Source organism: Tympanuchus pallidicinctus, unplaced genomic scaffold (assembly GCF_026119805.1).
Source record: "Tympanuchus pallidicinctus isolate F22 unplaced genomic scaffold, pur_lepc_1.0 scaffold26, whole genome shotgun sequence".
Lineage (NCBI taxonomy): Eukaryota > Metazoa > Chordata > Aves > Galliformes > Phasianidae > Tympanuchus > Tympanuchus pallidicinctus.
In genome coordinates, this window is record NW_026294743.1 from 12,615,799 (window position 1) to 12,636,585 (window position 20,787).

Below are 20,787 nucleotides of genomic sequence, written 5' to 3' on the forward strand. Positions count from 1 at the left end.
CAGGAAAATAATATTATTTCTTGTTTTCTACACCCCATACTAAGGCAAAGAGCACAGGCACATTTTGCCAATGTACAAGTTTCCATTCAGATGCTTCTTTCTAAAATCAGCTTAAAAAATTATTTTACCTACAAGCATTTTGTGCCTGCAAAAACTGAGCTTTCAGCTTCTGCTGAGTTATTCTGTGCTCACAGGCTACTTGTTTGGTGTGGATTTCTACTACAGTAGCAGAAAAATGATGGAGACTCCAGTTGAGAGATCATCCCATTTCATTTCCCTAAAACAATCTTCCAGATCATTTACACAGGAAAAATACTGATTTATTTCATACTCTTGCGATGAAGCCTTTTAATGTGTTTCTTAATATGATATTTAAGTTTTCATTCCTATTCATGGCAATATACTTGAAAGTGTTACAGTTTGACCATCTAACACAGAGTCAGTTTAGAGCCTGTGGGAAAATCCTGTATTTAAACAAACACAGAGGGGTGCTTTTGTAAAAGACAGACTACATGCATATGCCCTGCTGACAACAACTTAAGGCACCTAAACTAACAGGTACTTAATGCCTAGAAGAGGACCTCCATACCATCTTTTATAACAGCATAACCATTATAATTTGTTCCAGTAGGATAAATGAGAGTTTGCTTGCTGGTTTCTAAACTCCACAAAAAACTAACGCTCAAAGCAAGTCATAGTGAATACAAAAGCAGTTGCAAACATATTTTGCATAAGCAGCTGGGGCAGCTGTTGTGTAAACACTGCCTCTTTCTCGTAGATCATTTTCCACTCCTCTGTTTGTGCCTTGTTACAATACTGTTCATTCCAGAAAGCCATCTTCTCTGTGAGTTAATAGCAGAACCTGCCTCTTGAACACTAGAAGACAAGGCTTCCCAGCTGAAAGACAGCAGCATGACCCATCAGCTTTCTGAACTTACACAACTGACATTCAAACGTTTTATACCTTGTCATTACATTCTTCCAAAACATTACATGAGTAGTGCTGACCGTAGGCTCTAGGTGATCATCAGTACTGCAGTACGTATGTGCAAAAATGAGAAGTAGGACGTGCGAAGACATCCGTGCAGTCCACAGAACTACAAAGTATAGTTTATAGATTAACAGCCTTGGATCCCTGGGACGGAACGGTGGCTACCTGCTGAACCAGAACTGGGGGTGCTCCATCTCTGATGATTTCAAAGACATAGCTTGAAAAAAAAATCAAAAGGCAGCTAAATCCTGATACAGGTAACAGTGTTAAACAGTGTTAGCTGGAACAGAGCGTGGGCTGGACAACCTCCAAAGGCCCCTTCCATCCAACGTTTTGTCATGCTCTGATAAGATTAATCCATTTCAATGAATGGACTCGTGAAGAAAAGCCAACCATTATGGTCACGAAACCCTCCCACTTGAGGGCACCTAAAAATTGTGTCAGATCAACAAGACAGCTGCACTGACATACTATTAACACTGGCCCAAAATAAACTGGATAGAACAGTATAGAAGATGTCCAACTGAAAGAAGGCTGCCTTCTCCAAGTTAGGTAATTAGCTCCTCCCTTAAAACATGCAATATCAAAAGACCACGTTAAGCTGCTTAGCCTAACTATGCAGCAAACTGAAGCCTTACTGCATTAATGTAAGCATCTGTCTTTTTAAAATATATCTTATACTCATGGCTATGTATCAGTGCTGCTGTATTCACGGCCACTAAACGAGCAGCACAAGCAACAGTCTCAGCACGAAGATGCAGGAAATCCCAGTCTCATGATTTATCATTAGTTAAAAACGAGGACATTCATCGCCATTCCTCACGGGTTGGACCAAGAAAGCAGGTCCCACAGAAGGCAGGCAAGCAAACAGGCAGACTTACTTGATGTCCTCCCAGACCGCGGGCCCGTAGTTCCGGATGACGAGCAGCTCCAGGGCGTGATTGACGAAGCCGTACTGCGGGCAGGGCGAGGCGGCGTGGCGGTCAGACACCGGACGGAGCCCAGACCCAGACCCAGACCCAGACCCCGGCCCCGGAGCCCAGCGCCCCTCGCCACGGAGCGGACGGCCCTCCGCCTCGCCACCCCCGCCCCGAACCCAAACCGCCCGGGGCCCGGCCGCCCTCCCGCTTCAACCCCCACATCTGCTCCAGCCTCTCCCCGCCACGAGCCAGGCCAGGCCCGGCCCGGCCACCCTCTGCCGGCGCCCGGCTCCCGGGCGAGAAGACGACCCGCACAGCTCACCATGATGCCGCCGCAGCCGCCGAGCAGAAGAGGGGTCCTGACCGCCTCGCCGCCTCCCCTGCAGCGGGCCCGACTGGCACCCGCCGACAGCCAATGGGGAGCGCGGCCGTCAAGCTAGTGGCCAATGACGAGCGCGGCCGCCGTGCTGTCCTCCAATCGGAGGCAGAGGCGGGACGCGGCGGCGGGGCGGGGGCCGGGGGCCGAGGGTCGGCATTCCCCGTCACTGCGAGTTAAGCGGCGGCCGCTCCGCGCTGACGGTCGCCTCCGGCTGACGGCCGCCCTGCCGCCATCCCTGACAGGGAAGGCTTGTGTGAGCGGAGCGCTGCCTGACTGCTGCTAGCGCGGTGCCTGCGAAATATGCATCCTTCTCTTTTTTTTTTTTTCCTTTTTTTTTTTCCCGACTGTGATGAATTTCATTGTCTAAAACAGCAGTCCGTTTTTAAAAGTTCGGAAGGTGTTGAATTAAAAAATTTAATCAAGTGATTTGCTGAGTAGGGTCGTTTTCCATTCCAGGTGCCTGCCGAGTCAGGGCTACGTGCTGAGTCTTCAGGCAGCGTTTGGTTTCACCTGGGGGATGACAGGCTTTAAGCCAACGGATGCACTACATGTTGGACAAGTTAACACTGGGCTGCGTCTTCAAAATCCAGTTGCTAGGCATTAGGACACACGTGTTACACTTATCAAACAACTTATATTTGGGCTGTGCAAGATGCGCGTGCCTAAAGGTTGCCATTCATGTACCGTAGCATGCAGCCTCATTCCTATTTGGGGACCTTGTGCACTCTGTGACTTGCTGCCCAGCTATTTTTTGTATTCAAGAGCTGCTGTGGCTGTGGTACCAGCCACACCTGTGTGTGCAATGGAATGCTGGCATGAGAAGCCTTCTAGAAAGAGCTCTCCACACAAATCCCAGAAGGCAGCTTCTCCTCTTTGTGTCCCCTTTGAAGCCTCGCATATTTCGCATGAGTTTTGTGTGTTGGCCACTAGAAAGCCAGAAGAGATGCAGCCTGTGACTGCAGGAGAAAAACTGCTGCACCTTTTCAACTGATGTGACACCCTGACTTCATCTGGGAATTGTTGAGATCCAGGAAAGTAAAAAGTAACGTAGGATCCTTTTATTCTGTATGAAAGGATGGTTGCTGAGACAATAGCTTTGGGAGAGCCACTAGCTGGACCTGAACTTTTACGCTCAGTTCAATGTAGTTTGTGTTAATATACATCCACCATAAGCCACAGCGTTTTAATAAGTTGCATTTTTTAATTCAGATTTTGTTCTTAAAGTTTATATGTTACTGTAAATCTCAATTAGAAAACCCTTTATATAGTATTGCTGGATTTCAGCTAGTGAAATGGCCTTACTTCACTGAATTACTTCACAACAAGCTGAATTATGGTGTATTCCCTTTATCTGTTTCAAATCATAATGATCTGAGAATTTACATTTGGGATTTTCATAATGTACTTGCGTCGTGCAGAAATATGAATCCTTTTTTTTTTTTTTTTTGAAGATTCCTTCAGCAATGCTAATTATTTTTACTTTAAACTGTTGAATCTAGGTGTACAAAAGGTTCCAGAACCACGGGGTATCCCCCATCTTCTACTTGTGCTTCAGTATCAGTTGCTGCTGAGTGACAGAAAAGGGCTGCCAAATAATCGGGTCTTATACCCAATTCACCAGATTTTTATTTAATGGTGTCAAAGGCCTCTAAAGCGTTTTGTGGCCCACATCTTGCAGATCCCATATGTGTAAAATCCAAGCTTTTATTTCAGAAAAAGCTTCAAAGTTCATTTTAGTTCATGCCAAGCTGACTTCTGATAAACTGAAGCACAGCTTTGAAAGCAACATAGTCCTTCTTTGTTATATGGCAAATAGCCACAAAAATTACTGCTGTTCCAGGAAGCCAAAACTCCCCTTTCACTGCTTTTGCAGAACAATGAACAGACAAAAAAAAATGGCAGCAGTTACAGTAGCTGCTAGTTTATAGGATGGGTGGGGTTTGAAAGTGGGTCCCCTTGCCAAGATTCAAGAGAAATTTCCCTTAATTCTGATGGCTTTCAGCTGGAAATACTGATTTTGCCTCTGTACTTGTTCCTGTTTCTGCAGAGAATGCAAAACAAAGCAATGGGAGAAGTGAACTGTATTTGAGGAGGTCTGAATTTTTCTGTTACAGGATTTTACAGGAAAGTAGATCTGGCCTCAGGCTCAGTGCTCTGTGCACGTCGATGTTTTGTCACTTTCTGTGAGTTCGCATGGTTTGTTTTTGCACAGTAGTTCAGGGAGGAAGAAAACACCACTCCACACTAATTGCACTTCCTCTGACACCAGCAATTAGGAACAAAATTCTCTGAAACCATATCAGGGCTTGCCAGAATGAAATAAAATTCATGATGGTTTTTTTTTTTTTTTTCTCCATGTATCTTTTACTTTAGCTATATCACAGTTAAATTCAGAGGACCCAATTCTCGTTTATTCCATGAGCCATTTACAGCTTCTTGCCTAAGAAATTACAATATAATCACACAATGTAAATGTGAACAGGACTAGGCTCCTCAGCTGATGAGCTAGTAAAAGAGTTCATGTAATAACAGAACTGTTTCTAGAGTGAATACTAAAAGATTCACATATCAGTATCATTATGTAGATTTGTCGGCTTTTCTTTAGAGCAGATATGGACATAAGCACGTTGTAAAATACCTTCCCAAATCATTTCCTAAAAAAACCTCCCTAAATTATATTTGTCTCACTGAGATTGAAGCACGAGAAACCCGTAGCACTTAGGGGCATGTTTTAGTGGCTATGGTAGTGATGGATTCGATGATCTCAGAAGTCTTTTCCACGCTTAGCCTCTATGATTCATACAGGTTAATATGTATCCTTAAGCATCTTATCAGGACACTTCTGGGAACTAAGGCTGAAATAGGCATGACAATGTGCTGCCTTTTTCATAAACGTTCGAGAAACAAATAGGAATTTCACAGCAATTTTATCCTAGCTGATAATGTAGCCAGGGGTATATTTAAAAAGAGAGTTGCAAAAAGTGACATAGGAAGGTGAATTAGATCTGTAGTTGATCTCCCCTTCCGTCTAGGGGACACTGTGTTTTACAGAGCTATGCATAGGAAGAGGTCAGAAACAGCCAAGATGAACATCCTTCAGAACAACATATTTATATGGAATCTGCCTACAGAATGGCCGTCCTCCAGTCCAGCAACAGTTCTCCCCGTGGGACAAAAGGAAATTTGCTCCTAGTTCTTCTATCCATTTGTAAATAAGAAATTATTTTTGTTTAGAACCCTATCAGTCAATAGTACAATTCTTCCACATTTTTCATTCCAGGAACACCCATATGGGACTGCTACCAGTCTCTGGGTATTCATGTAAATAGAATTTTCCTAAGAAAATAATATTGCAGTGATCAGATTTGCAGACATCTTGTTTTCTTGAAATGCTGCTGTTAAAATTTAACAAATATGTATGTGGATATATATATATATTTATCACATACATGTAGTCTTTCAGGGTTGGTTTATTTTTGAGTGTTAGAGTTATTTATAAGCATCTTAGATAGATGTAGGACATCTCAAGAAACAGCAGGATGGAATGTTTCAAGTTTTGTTCAGATGAAGCTTGCAGGAGTTAAAATGTGCTTTTAAAATGTTTGTAACACTAGGCACTTACAGCTTCTCAGGTTTCTGATATGCTCTGTATACGTTCCTGCAAAACAGTGGGATTAGAACAGCATCTTCAGAATGAAGCACTCAGACTCAGAAAATGAACAGTCTAATTGAATCGCTCCCTGTAAATACTCAGAGAGCAAAATCTGAGAGGTACGTTGAAAAAAAGTCACTCATGGTTTAATATGCCAAAACCCAAGAGTATAAGAGGTCAGAATAATAACAAGTATTATTTGATACTACTGGAAATATTTGTGTGTGTAAGCAATGCAGCTCTCCAGCCTGCAGCTGGGACCAAACTGTACAGCACAGAGAAATTTCTGTGCAGATGAATCTGCTAGTTAGAGGCAGAATGCTAAGCTTTGTAACTGTATTTTGCCCTTTTCCAGAGGCAGACCCTTGAGAGTCCTTCAAGAATTCTGGAGATAATTCTGTAGGTCCTCCTTACATCTTTAAAGTGTTCGACATAACAAGTTGTGTCCACCTTGCTGTCCTTGAATAAAGATCATGGCTTTAAACCAGTGCACTTTTGTTCCACGCTATACGCTCTGATAGGAATTTCTTATCTAAGTAAACGCTCCAAAGCACATTTTATTACACTCTTTTTAAAATATTTCAAATTCAAATGACAACAACAACAAAGAAAAACATTTATTGCTCTAATACATCATAGCAAGTTGATATTATTTTTATAAAGTGTTTTAAAAACCCCGAGAACTAAAATACTGTTTGATGATTACAGAAACTGTAGGACGTGATTATACAGTGATTATACAGAACCTATATTCATTTTATACACAGAAGAGAGTTCAGGAAACAGTAAGCAGGAAACTCTTGTATGTATATGTGTGTTAGCTACAATTAGCAGCCCTATCCAGAAGATGCTGAGCACACTCAACACACTGACTTCAGCAAGTATTAGAAGACGGTCAGCAGCTGTACGGATAGAGCCCAAAGGATGTTCTTGAAGGAGTATGTGGTAGCAGTGATGATATTTTTAAGACCATTTTTCTTATGGAATCACTAATAAAATAAACTTTTAACGGTCACTGATAAGCACCAGCTCACAACACTGCATTTGTCTGCATCACTTGCACATTACACTTCCTGGCACGCTGCACATACAATACACCTAGAATTCTCAGTGCAGAAAGAACTGAGAGGGTTGTTAGGTAGCACTCACAAATTATCACAGGGAACATGTACTTTTTAGTGGCATTTTAAACAGTGAAGTTGCAATATTATTTTAGTGACTACATTCCTTATACAAAGGAAAAACATAAAGGAGTCAGTTACATACTTCCTGAAATTTTAATACTGGCTTTCAGGTGTTCTCAATCTAAAGTGCTTTCATGTTTCATATATTTTTTAAAATTTTCAATTTATACAAAAAAAACCAACAGAATATTTATACATTTATTCTATATGCTTGTGAATGTAGTAGATGATTTAGTCTATTCCCGTTTCCTCACCCAAAAAATTGGCATTGCCATCTCCCAGATCTTCCTTTTGAAACCAAGTCTGTGAGCTTGTTCCTTGAATATAAGCATCCAGAAAATAGCAAATTCCAGGGATATCACTGGGAAAATTTGGAGGAAGTTCTTCTCTTGAGCGTGGCGTAAATACAAAACCTGGATACTCCTTTAATAATCTGTAACAAAAAATGAATTGCCTTGGTTAAGAGGGAATCAATCACTAATTGTTACTACATACACTAAATAATTCCTCATGAATTCTTTATAAAACAGGTCAAAATTTACTTTAATATTTATGTTTTTTACTGAAAAGTTTAAAACAACTATTTACTTGGTAATCTTGATAACTCATTAAGTCAGGCACCAGTACAAACAGGAATATTGCCTCTCTTTTTTGTCTTGTCACTGTTTTGAATATAGGTGCTGTATTTGTTGCAAGTTCTTGCAAAGCCAATGTAGCTAGTTCAAAAGTGAGAGCTAATTCAAATTAGCACATGAAAACGGCACCACAATTAACGTTACAACTAATGGAATACTGACAAGGTTATTAACTAAGCTATTCAGATCCTCCTGCCAACTCTAGGAATTTTTTCCACAAAACCTAATGGTCTTCAATATCTGAAACACAGATGGCTGTTCTTCATGGATAAATATTGATGACTGGTACCTAAGGTTCCAAATAAATATTGCTACAGATGGGAGTTGTGCAAGATGCCATGCTCTGTATATAAATCCATGTAAATGGATTTTAATGTAAAAACATTAAACACAAAGACTGTTTTTGCATCATTCCCTCAGGTGAAAAAGCATTCGGTGGCAATAATAACTATAGTTTACCCTTCAACTCCATTGCCTGTTTTCTAGGCATCCAAATAATTACGGTGTGAGTTTGGCTTTTTTCCTTTCGACAGCTGACTTATTTGAGATATTGTCTTGAGATGAACAAGCAGACAAACAGGGAGCCACTTACGCCTCAGAATATAAACAAGTTTTGTATGAAAGAACTGCATAATGATTTTAAGAAAAGACCGTGGCCAACCTGATTCAGAACGATTTGCCGTGAGGACGTGGAAAAAGTCATTATTGGCCACCACAGTTCTTCTGACTCAGCTAAACACTGGAGATGATGATGCTACGTCTCTGTTTAGACTGCATGATCCAAACCCAAGTTACTTACGTGTGCTCTAATACATCTGCTTTCACCTGCAGAAGATAATCTTTAGCTTTGCACCCTCTAAGTCACACAGTATTGCTGCAGGGGATTCCAACTTCTCTGACAACTGGCCACACAGTCCTGACACAACATCAGAAACACAGCACCAAGCAGAAGCTGAGTACAGCCAGCTGTCTAGGCTACAGTTCTGAATGTAGCAGATTATTTCAATTACTCCTGTTTCTGCACCCCAAAAAAATGGTATTGCAGTCTCTCAAATCTTTATTAAAATGAAAAAAATCACTTATATCCGTATTTCTGGTTATTTTACTCATCCAGCACTATGATTTCCTACTAGTGAATTCACTCTCTGTAGTTCATATTTAAAACTTTTTGCTATTCTGGAAGAAACAATAAAACTGTATGAGTTTCGTGGCATAAAATTCAGATCTTTACCTGGAGCGCCGACAGTTGCTACCACCAAATTTAAAAAAGGTTTTTAATGCTTTGTCTGGAACATAAAAGACTATGACTTGGCCATGGACATATTGGCAAGGTAATTTTAAGTATAACTGAAGATATAATACAAAGGGAGTGTTGGGCTAAGAGGACAAGGGAAATATATTTCCCATGGGAGAGCCTGCTAACTATCTGCACAAAACCAGATATCCTTTACTAAAAATGATCTGAGTGAATCATAAATAGTGCAGCCTGGGTTCCACACTACGAGGTTCAAACTGAGCTGGGATCAAGACATGCATAAAATAAACACTATCATGGTTGATTCACTGCAACCTATTCATTCATCTTCCCTAATCGAAAGAGAATGGGGATGTGTACAGTGATGCTTAACAACTGTTTGATTAGGATGTTATTTTCAAGTGCATCTGCATAAGCTTGGCATCCAGGAATTAAGGAAAATAATTTAGGTTAGGTGCCTTCATGGGGTGCTGCTGAATCAGCAGCTACAGATCTGACCTTGATTAGACAGGTTTGGCCCCCGATACCAGATGCTTTTCTACAGGCTTAGACAGTTGGTACAGACAGCGGGCCTCCTGTTTCTCCAAACAACATTGCTTGCTATCCTATCTCTGGAATGCAAGGTAGCAGGCTCAGCCAGGGAAACCACAAATTAACGGAGAAGCAGTGGATTGGTGGACAGAGTTGTAGCCGATAAGATGACCAAGCAGAGCGAGTCAAACGTCCTCCAACTTGACCCGGGTCAAAGAAGACACAGCCTTCATCAAAAGACCACCAGAGGAACGTTGAGAGATACCACGCGTGCACAAAAGAACTGAGACTTGGGGCGGGGAGAAATATCAATCATTTTGGGGACTCGTAATCACCCAACCTTTTCTTGGAAACCTAATGCATACTTAAGCAGCTTGTTCTTTAAGTATGTGCTTTTCTTGCCCTCTGGTTTGCAGGCTTGGAGGGATTACCCACCTGCATCTGGCGTGTGCGCAGCGCTGATAAAACACACCTGCTTTATAACTCTGTGGTTAGAGTTTGATTTTTGCACATCATCCAGTTTACAGTGAAAGCCACCTCCCTCAAAGATAAACCAGTTTTACGAGAGGCAAAAAAAGGCAAGAGGTACATAGCTTCAGGGCAAGAAGCAAATTTGCCCCAAGTCCTCCACTTATTTTAATCGTAGCATCTGAAAAATAAATATCAGCCGTTCCATTTCACTCTGTTGCTGCTTCTGATTGCATTCTGAATAAAAATAGCTATTGTGCAATCATGAGCAGTCAGATAAAAAGAGTAAAAAGAAAACAGAGTAAAAAGAAAACAGGGAAAAAATAACAAGATAACAAACTTTTACATTAACTATTTCAAGTGGAAATTTTACTGATGTACACTGTAAAGCACCATACCTGTAAGTTGTTGGGCTGACATTTATTTTTCGAGGTACACTGCAAGATTCAAACTTGTTGGCAAGGGTTACATTATTTCCAAAGAGGCAATAACGAGGCATTTTAACTCCAACAACTCCAGCAAAAACAGATCCAGAATGAAGGCCAATACGCATCTTTAAATAAAAGGCAGAAAATGTCATGATTAGGTAAGGCAAATAAAATGGTTGAAGTTTTAAAAATTCTTTCTTAATTAAAAAATAAAATTGAGTTGTTAATATAAACTGAGTTAGTACAGCCTACTGAATACGTCTGTACTCTGGTCATTACTGCTTGTAAATTGGAAAGTAGCCCAAATATATCTTGCTTTGCATAGTAAATCACTCTTCATCTGACATGACTGAGATAAAGTTGGTCTTTCTGGCAGTATATTCATCTAAAAACACCATCAGGAGTTACTATGACACTTAAATATTTTCCTAGGAGGAACTGCATGGCACAGTGTTAGACTGATGAAAGTTACTAAATTCAAATTGTAATTGCTTTGCTGTTAAGGTCAGAAGACAAGTCCTAGGGAACAGTGAAGAAATTATGTACATGCTCTTCAGCAGTAGAAACGTTTCGATACCCCCTCTTTGCAATTCATAGTCTGAATTTTGAGTTTTGTTAAGTTTTCCTCTAAGAAGCTTCTAGAATTTATTCTTTCTCCCTACTGTAAAATTACTTTCAGAATGTAATAACATTCATCATTCAGAGCTACACAAGTAGCATTTGCATGGAAATTATAAACACTTAATATTGTCATATATATGTTTCCGTATTTTCAGGCATAATTTAATTTGATATTGTGAAATACAAATATAATGGTCTTTATTTCCACCATTCTTAATACTGCTGTTCTCTGTGATAAATGTGGAGCCTGTAATCCTTGTAAAAAACATTTTCTTGGTCTTAGAACACAAATATTCCTTAAACCATAATCAAAGAAGCCTGAAGCTCCTTTTCTAAAGGGGCAAATATTAAAAATAAGCAAGTGCAAGACATAATTAATCAAGACATCTGTATTAAAAATAACAAGACCGTATTCCAGGTGGAAAGTTCAGTACACTCTTGTGTCTCCACTGAAAGGAGGTCACAAATGTGACTACCACTGAATCTGACAGTGGCCTTGCCAGCAGTAGCACCATTCTTATGGTGACCAGCAACAGAATCACAAAGACGTGTGGATTACTGCAGTCACAGCACGTCTCTGATGATTCATGCTGGTCACTCTTGCCTGACAATACTTCCATGTTCTCCTAGGTTCTTATTTTGAAGGAGGATTAGTACCCTAATTAGAAAACAATAAAACTGATTGCTAGGCAGACAAAAACAGCAGCACATCAATGTGCACCCATTAATTTAGCAGGAACTGGGTTGATTTTAAGACCTCTGCTTCATCTTTATTTCTCCACAACATTCATATTCATAGAAATAAAATAGTCAGCCTCTCCACCTACACACATTTGATTCCCCAACCTGTCTGAGTTAATGCAAATTTTCCTTGAAATAAATACCCCCAGACCAACTAGGCCATCAAAATTTTCCCTTTTTACCATAAAAAATATTATAAAATAAAATATATGACCTTGATAGGCTCTCCATGGGGAGACACCACCTCATCTGACAGCTCCATCATCTTCAGGGCCATCAATGCTATTTGGACAGCATGGGTTTCACTTTCTTTGTGTAAACCTCCAGCAACACAGTAGGCATCTCCAATAGTCTCAACCTAAAACAGGTACATTTGTTCCTTAATATTACAATAGTTGTATAAAAGAATAGTCTGTGGCTTCAATATGCTACCTCTAAATTGACTGAGTCCTATTTGTCCTGCTAAATCATTTAAGTCTTGAATAAATCCTGTGGTATCCTTTAAAAGGCAAAAGTGCACAACTAGTATTTACTGTTGGGCACGACACTAGAATACTTTTCCTTGCTCTCCTACTGTCAGACACCTGTAGTTACCTTAAACACATTGATTTACCCCAGATTCATAGCACTGCAACTGAAATCCATTTTAGAAATGACCTCTTAGGTTTTAATGCGTTTCTTGTTTGGCTGCATATATTGCCCACTCTGTTGATAAACTTCTGTTTTTGTTTTTGTTTTATGATTTATCTTAATATTTTTTTCTTATAACGAAGGTTTTAGGCAAAATATTTTTGGACTTGTATTATTCTCTGTCCTGTTTTGTCTTTATTTCTTTTTCTGCCACATAGCCCCACATACAAGCAAAAAATGTTGTACCTTGTAGACATCTAACTCTCCACACTGGTAATCAAAGCGAGTATAAAGCTCATTAAGCATGGTTATAACCTGCATAGGTGAGCACTGGGAACAGATGGCAGTGAATCCGACAATGTCAGAGAAAAGCATTGTGACATTACTAAACTTCTTGGCTTGCACCACTTGTCCTTGCCACAGCTGCTGAGCAACTTCTCCAGGAAAAATAGAAAACAGAAGATCTACAGTCTTCTTCTTTTCCTCTTCAAGTGCTTGATGGGCCTGTTCAAGGGTTGCTTTCAGCTTTCCTAACCTCTTCTTCAGTCCATCCTGAGCTCTGGCTTGCTCTCCGATCAGAACAACATCTCTCAGCGCATTGTGAATAGGAATATCTGAAAGATATAATCCACGTCCTGTAAAATCTTCTAGCCTGTCCACACATGGAGATCCCAAGAATAGGATTGCACTGGATTCAAGAATATAGATCATTTGGCCTTTGAGATCCATTACCTGAAACAGAAGATTAAAGAAAGAAGGATTCATGCACACCATGCAAGGCAAGTATTTAGAAACAAGAAACACATTTTGCTGAACCATAGGAGAATTGAACTGATCCACAGTTCTCACATTTTCTTCTATTTGTTGAAGATACAACATGGAATACTAAATTGCAGAGGTAAATAATAAGTTCAGTTTATTTTACCTTAGGCTTCTGGTGCAAAAGGTAAAACAGCTTAAGGACAGAACACTAATGTGGTATTGCTAAGCATCAATTTTATCTTAGGGATCAAACAAAAATCAAAAGAAGAATTTTGTGCATTTTTTACCTACCAATAAATTGCTACTGATTTGAGTGGCCAATAGATTTCTGATAAGAACTATACTGTTCGAGTCATGCACAACTTCTTCTATAAGATGAAGTGAGAAAATGGGCTTCATTTTTATTAAAGTTTTATTAAAGTACGCACTGAGACTCAAAATTGAAATGCCGAAATGCCAGAAATAACTCATTTTCATGATCTAAAAAATCAATATTCTTTGTGTGTAATGCTGTTTCTGTGTTCTTCCCCTGTTCGCTCCTGCAACGTGGAAGGTGCTGAGGAGGTCTCCTTAATGTTGCTTTGAATCACCTTTTTTTTTGTGGTAGCAATTGCACCAGTAAAGGTATATGAATATAAAAGATGCAAAGTACAAAAGATAACAAAGACTGAATTAACACAAGAAACTCCCTTCCCCAAATTCAAAAGCTGCTGTTTGCATCTAATTCAAGTACGCTATGGTAAAACTCTCCCTGCTCCATTTTTTGTGTTGGTGATGCTCTTACTCTCAGCAACATGGCATGCCACTGGCTTTAGCTCAATTTATCAGTTTCTCTCTGTATTTCCAATGACTCCTTCAAAATCAAGCTAACAGTCAAATTTCATATGTGTAGTGGTTCAAGAGAATTTTCAGTCAATGTTGGTTTCAAATTCTGAATTACCTTACATTGTCCTCATAATAGACCATCATTATTAAGTTGTATTAGAGGTTGAAAGACAAGTGATGTAAAACACAACATTATTTATTTTATGGCTATTTTAACTCTATCTATATTGCATGTCTCCAAAGAGGAAAACAAATTCATCTCTGAAGATTATACAAAGACTCTTACCATAGATGACTTCAGATCAGTATTATCCCATCTTCTCACTCGTACAGTAAACTGCATATTTAACATTGTCATTATTCCACTAAATGTGCAGCTTATTTTAGGGGTAAGAATTTCAAAATATTCTTCAAAATTGGGCTTAGCTTGAAATTCTCTTCTGGTCAAAAGCCTTCTTATCCCATTTCCAACTTGTAGAACAGACATATCCTTGTCAAACATAAAATGGAACGGGAAGATCTTACAGAACACAGAGGCAGGAATCACAAGTGAAGACTGCGGTTTACATGGAGATAAAGAAGGCTTTGCACTTTTGACTTGTATAGAGTACAGCAAATAGGGCTGATTAACAAACTCAGTGCAGTCATTATGGAAACAAGGAGGCATGAGCATGACTTCCACCTCAGTTTCATACAAAATATGAGCCGCTGCTTTAATAATGCCAGACAGAATAAGACTTGTGATTTTCTTGGGAAAGAAATAATACACGTTTAAGAAGTCCTGATCTTTCTCCAGGCATAATATGGAAACTTCTTCAAGTCTGTCCTTTTTCCCTGCTTCCTGACTGTGGCTACTTTGCTTCAGCAGAGTAGTGAAACTGTTCAAGAAGTCCTTAAGGGTTCCTCCAATAACCCCCAGTATGTGTTCATCCTCTTCATAGCATATTTTGAACAGCTCTTCACCAAGAGATTCTCGTAGAGACTCCACAGGAACACCTGCATGGAATTACATGTAAATCAGAACTACACTCGTCATGCAATCTCAGGCTAGCCTCTAATTTTTTTTGTCCTAAACCTAATGAAATCAGCAATATCCTTCGCTGATCCAGCACAGACAACTGAGGGCCTTCTCACTTACGAGTCCTGCTGTGACCGACTAAGGTTGTTCTATCTGGTGCCTGAAAGACATGCAGAGATGGGCTGTAGTCTGGAACGATCCATTGTGCTGTGGTAGGAGCGTAGACAAAATGAATGCCTATTTTGGCACATGACTGAAACCCATAGAAATAATAATAATAAAAAAGTAAGAATAAAATCAGATCTGTGCAGATATACATGCTATGCCAAATCCAATCATTCAAATGCCTCTAGGAACATTCCAGGGCTCTGCAACCAGTCAGCACAGAACAGCTCATCTTCACGGTAACTGTATGCAAACTGATTGCTGGGAACGTTGCTGGAATTGCTGCACAGCTGTTACTAGGAATCCTTTTGAAAAGGGGAAAATCTGCTACATGATCAGCTTTACTGCTTGAGGTTACAGAGGACGATGCTTCACTTCCTGGAAATGTTAATTTACTAACTTCAATAAGTACTGGCTGCTAGAGATGTAGCCTGCTCCCATATTCCAAATTAAAGCAGTTCTCATCCCAGAGAGTAGAATCCTTCAGAGGATGTAAAGAATCGAACATTTTCTCAACATTTTTACACCATAAGATGTTACTAACAACACTTTACAACTCTCTCTAGGTGTTGGATGTTGGGGGTCAGCACAGACTTGATAAATTTTGACGCTCTGGGCTGTAGGTTGCCCAGAAACAGTTTATTTCATGTGATGTTGGCATTACTTCAGCCATCACGAGGAGGAAATGATTTAACAAGCCCAATTTATATATGTATATATTATTTTATACATATATCATTTTACATAAATATTTGCACATGTAATATATTTGTACATGTAATATAGATGTATTATTAAACAAGAATGCATTACCTGCTGCAATAGCATGATCACTGATTATTTTTTCAAAATCTTCTCTATCGCCAGTTTTTCTGCAAAGATCATAAAAAAAAGAAATAAAACTCCTGAAAAATCAGGATAAATAGGATAGAAATAGTATGCAATAATATTTACTCCATATTTACTCTGTAAAGATTAAGTTCTGCCAGTCAAATAGGGAGGTTTTGTTGTGTTTTTTTTTCTTCTCATTCAAAATGGGCCTTAGTAGGATCTTAGATTATCCTGTGCATTTGTGATAAATTTAAGTTTTAGTTGTCTGAACTCAGACTATGGATTGAGGCCAAATGCTGCAGTGTGTCATTGATTACAGCCTCTTACATTGCAACAACCCTATCTTTTGCTTCACTAGTATTTTGCTACTTGTAAGTGTATTCATATTCACAAATAATAAATATTATATACATAATATACATACAAATATATAGTATAATTTGAGTATACATTCAAGCATTTCTTCGAATTACATTAAGTTAAAGAAAGGTAATAAAGCATTTGTTTTTGATAGGAAACACCCATCAACTCTAAAATTACTTGTCAATTGGTAGAAATCCTGATTTCTGTGTTACAAAACAGCAACCCTATGAGTTCTGAGGTTGATAAATATCAACCTGAATGTCAGACACAAGGTGATGAGATGCAGCTTAGATCAATCTTCGCACAAGCTGCGAGCCTTTGATACAGATTATCTGAATTTCCTTACTTGAAATAACTTAAATATGCAAAACATGCAAAAGCAACATAGGTCTTTAGATTTGTTTTAGATTTGCCTTAGTACACTGATTAGGATAGCATACTACTTTTTTTGCTTCAAACTAATTCTCTATATTTCAATACATAATTAAGACAGAGAAAGTATTCCAGTCAGCAATTATAATACACTTCTGACCAGCTATTAAGAATGCAAGCATACTAGAAAACAATTTATTTTTTGTATAATTATTTGAATTTAAAATTCTTTTCCCAGACTCTTAGAAATACCAGAGGTTTATTTATTATAAGAAGGCCATACAATTGTGAAATAAGACAACTATATCCATCTTTCCCATCTATGTCTGAGTGCTCCCTGAGTTCCCCCAGAACATCATTGCTTATTTTAAGCAATGTTTCCCTGCACAAATGGCTAAATTTGCCCATTAAGCCAACTTAGATTGCATGAAATGTCATGCACCAATTTAACAAGGTAAGAGAACACAGATTCCAGAAGTCCTGATCCCCAGCCAGCACTCCAGCCATTATGAACTCTGCAAAACATTTTTACTGCACGGTTTAGTTGCAAGTCTATTACACATACGTACCTGGTTTCTTTTATCCTGTGCTTTGCTAACGTTCTCTGAAGTGCAAGATTTAGTCTTTCAAACTGGGAAAGAAAGAAAGCTACATTGATTAAGTATCGTTGCTGAAAATTTAATCATAACATTTTACACAGAGAAGAATTACTGTGCTGTCCTTGGGACCGCCATCTTTTTTCAAGCTGATACAGTTAGAAAGAGTGTGTCATTTCTGTGCTTGGGGTTTAGATCGTGTTGATGCCTTCAGCTCCATACAATCATAGAATGGCTTGGCTTGGAAGGGACCCCAAGGATCATCAAGTTCCAACCCCCTGTCGCAGACAGGGCCACCAACTTCCAGATCTGGCTCTAGACCAGGCTGCCCAGGGCCCCATCCAGCCTGGCCTTGAACACCTCCAGGGATGGACGGGGCATCCACAGCCTCTCTGGGCAGCTGTTCCAGCACCTCACCACCCTCTCTGTGAAGAACTTCCCCCTGAGATCCAAGAACTTTCTCTTAGCATACAACTACCAGTACCTACTACTCCAGTACCACTATAACCTATAATTAAGGCCCCTTATTTGATGCGCATGTGTGGTTAGGCATTCTAAAAAATGATGTGCTTCACCTCCAAATTGTCAGATGACAATAAAGATAATACTGCTAAAAATTAACTAACTCGACTTTCTAGCATAACTCATTACCCTCAAAAAAGAGCAATCCCTTAATTCAGAACTACTAAGATAAATAAGAAAAATTGATTCTGACAAAAAAAAAATACAACACCCCAACAAAACAAAACAAAACGACACAACAAAAGAAAAAAACAAATCACCTGCATTCTGCATTACACCCTCAGCAAAACATATTAAAAAGCTGTAACAACTAACTTTTCCTGAAATAATACTTTTTTTTTTTTTTTTTCAGGGCAATTTTCAAAATTGTCAAGGTTGAAATAACGAAAGGTAGCACAGCTTCAAAAGCAGCTGCTACAGATCAACATAACATTCTTCGATTCAGATTACCTCCTTTTCTGTTCTTAGGACTATAGCGCTTTGAGACAGTGCTAGAATCACTTACACATGTAAAAAAAGAAATCTGGCTATGTATTCTACAAATGGTTTGGGTTGGAATGGACCTTTAAGGGGTTTCAACTGCTATAGGCAGGGACACTTCCCACTAGACCAGATTGCTCAAAGTCTCATCCAGCCTGGCCTTGGATGCTTACAGGCCTCCAAACCCTTGCTGGGCAATTTATGTTAAAGTCTAAGCACACATTCCTCAAGTAGTATTAACATACACAAGTATTACTATATATTCTAATAATGTCCTCCACTTTTTTGGTATTTGAAAGTGAGGTAATTAAGCTCATAAATAGTCTAAATGATAGAAGGACCAATTTGATCAAAAGTTTATCCTGCTTGCACTATATCATGGATTTCCACACACAGTTTACTGATGTCACAAGGAGTTTGTGAATCATGATATGGCCACGTATTTTAATGGGAAAGAAGATGAGGTTAGTTGCTGATGAGAAGCAAGGCACTTTAAAGTATAAAAGCAATGAAAAATGTTTTTAAACAAACAAAACCCTTCTATGAAGAATGATTGGGAAGGTTTCTGTCTATAGAACCTGAAAGCTGACAGCATGAGAACAGACTACTATATCTGAACAAAGTTCCAATTCATAAAACTTCAATAACTGTTGATATCTGCGACAAGAACCTTGAGGTTCAGGAGCTTTGGGAATACATGGCCACAGCCTCCTTGACTTTGCTCTTAGTACAAGTAATGGAATTGTAATAAACTGAGTACTCAGAGATGGCTGTTCACTGTCATCCCAACACAGACCAGTCTATTTGTCCATGTTTTCAGCAAAATTTGAGGTATACCCACATATTGGAAGCCATGCAGTGGGACTTTCTTTAAAGCTGTAGTTCTCATATACAGAAATAGCATGCGCTGTGTCTGTTCTCATTAGAACTGAGCAGAGACTATTACTGAAAATATATTAATTAACCCAGTGTTTCAACATAATCATTGCATTTCCCAGTTGCACAGATACTCTGTTCAGTCTCTCCAGGGCAAAGAGTCAGGCATGGTTTCTGCTGGGAGGACACTGGAACTTAGATGACAAGTTCTGTAGTCTTTGCTCATTTAAATCTAGTAGCTATGACACAGCTCACACACGACAAAAGTTCTATTTCTTTGTTTGAACCATTTGCCCAAATATATGCTTTAGAATTTTCCTTTGCATTAAACATGGACATGAATGTATTTAAAGTAATATTGCAGGAGGTTCGCATAATAGCAGATGAAAACAGTGAATTTATTTGTATATTTATTTGTGATAACAAATGATACGCATAGCCTGGATTCAGTTAGGTGAATTGATTAGGTAAACATGTAATTCATGTGATTAGATACCAGGGCAGAGTTTCTCCAACTGTATCTCTATGTTAAAAAAAATTCTTTGGAAAGACATGCTCTTAAGAGGAACGAGTAAAATGAGCAGTGGGAGACTGCAAATACAGGACAAAATATACGGAAATACAGTGGAAGAGCAGACAAAACTGATTGTGGCAAAATTGTATCAAAAAAGGAATTGGAAAGGATGAAATGACGATTTAACCTCTGCTGACCTACATAGTAATACAAACTCTGAAGTCAAAATGGCTTTCAGAAGGCTTAGATCTAAAGGCTTGCATAAAATGCATTTTAATGTACATAATGAAACACTGGTGTTAATACACAGTATCCATTTACCTCAGGAAATATTAGTTTGCAGATGCTTTCAGTTAACGTGTGCAGGTACACTCTACTTCTGCTCGTTTTCCTTTGTGGAAGGTTTCCTTGAGTGTCTTTTTCATGGACTTCTTTGCAGATGGGCAAAGCTGCTCTGGAGCTGTTTTCTGTGCAGCCCTTCTCATGTTCATCAGCAATACGACTTTGAGTCAGTAAGGAGAAAGGACATTCCCCTGTGATCTTCAAGTCTTTCAGTTTTGTACAGAACATGCTGTACTGTCTATTAAGGATAAGAGTACTTGGCTTGGTATTTAACAGTACTCTTCTGTTTACTAACAAGAGAAGAAGATGCCAGAATATTTGATGAAGCAACAACCGTGGAAGATTATTGGTAGCTATAAATCATCTCAGGAACAAATGTGTGCCCTAGAAAAGAAGAAAGGAAAAAAAAAAACAAAACAAAAAACACACAAATGTATTATTTTATTTTCTCCTTTAAAAATGAAGTGGCAGTTTATGCCATGCATGCATTAAAATAATGGCTTTCTTAAAGCCTTGCTCAAGAAAACACTTAAGCTTTGCTCATGCAGTATTTTAAGCACGTTTTCCCTACTGACTGGAATGCTTCAGGTATTTAGAATTGTGTGCATGGCTAAGTGCTTGGCTGAATCGTGGCTCCAGCGATTAAGGCAGAGGAGCTGCTTCATCTGATACATCTTTGTTCATGG

General features: G+C 39.0%; 2 protein-coding genes across 3 annotated transcripts in view; both read right to left on the bottom strand.

Annotated features, from left to right (window-relative positions):
• The window catches only part of GUCY1B1 (guanylate cyclase 1 soluble subunit beta 1), a 36,957-nt gene extending 34,656 nt beyond the window's left edge, over positions 1–2,301 (bottom strand). Inside the window, exons 1-2 of the mRNA XM_052690365.1 lie at positions 2,234–2,301; positions 1,873–1,946 (exon numbers count right to left, since the gene is read on the bottom strand). Coding sequence (XP_052546325.1) covers positions 1,873–1,946; positions 2,234–2,236 — 77 coding nt within the window. The 5' untranslated portion in view covers positions 2,237–2,301. The remainder of the gene's footprint in view (positions 1–1,872; positions 1,947–2,233) is intronic.
• A 4,233-nt stretch (positions 2,302–6,534) lies between these two features.
• GUCY1A1 (guanylate cyclase 1 soluble subunit alpha 1) lies at positions 6,535–20,514 on the bottom strand. 2 transcript variants are annotated; one of them, XM_052690356.1, is made up of 8 exons: positions 20,081–20,506; positions 17,341–17,402; positions 16,019–16,077; positions 14,309–15,018; positions 12,682–13,167; positions 12,020–12,163; positions 10,414–10,568; positions 6,535–7,559 (listed from the first exon to the last, which is right to left on the bottom strand). In XM_052690356.1, exons 1-8 carry the CDS (start codon positions 20,327–20,329, stop codon positions 7,358–7,360), a joined length of 2,067 nt encoding a protein of 688 aa, XP_052546316.1. In that variant the 5' UTR covers positions 20,330–20,506; the 3' UTR covers positions 6,535–7,357. The 2 variants fall into 2 exon arrangements, with proteins under 2 accessions (XP_052546316.1, XP_052546317.1); XM_052690357.1 differs by lacking the exon at positions 10,414–10,568 and having other exon boundaries at positions 7,370–7,559; positions 20,081–20,514.
• Positions 20,515–20,787: the final 273 nt, after the last annotated feature.

What these genes read in the sequence shown, in the direction of transcription:
- GUCY1A1 (XM_052690356.1), bottom strand. Translation starts at nt 20,329, where the DNA reads ATGTTCTGTACAAAACTGAAAGACTTGAAGATCACAGGGGAATGTCCT. An exon ending in GCAAACTAATATTTCCTGAG is followed by an intron (nt 17,403 to 20,080) that starts GTAAATGGATAC and finishes TTTCTTTCCCAG; the next exon opens with TTTGAAAGACTAAATCTTGC. An exon ending in CACAGGATAAAAGAAACCAG is followed by an intron (nt 16,078 to 17,340) that starts GTACGTATGTGT and finishes TGATCTTTGCAG; the next exon opens with AAAAACTGGCGATAGAGAAG.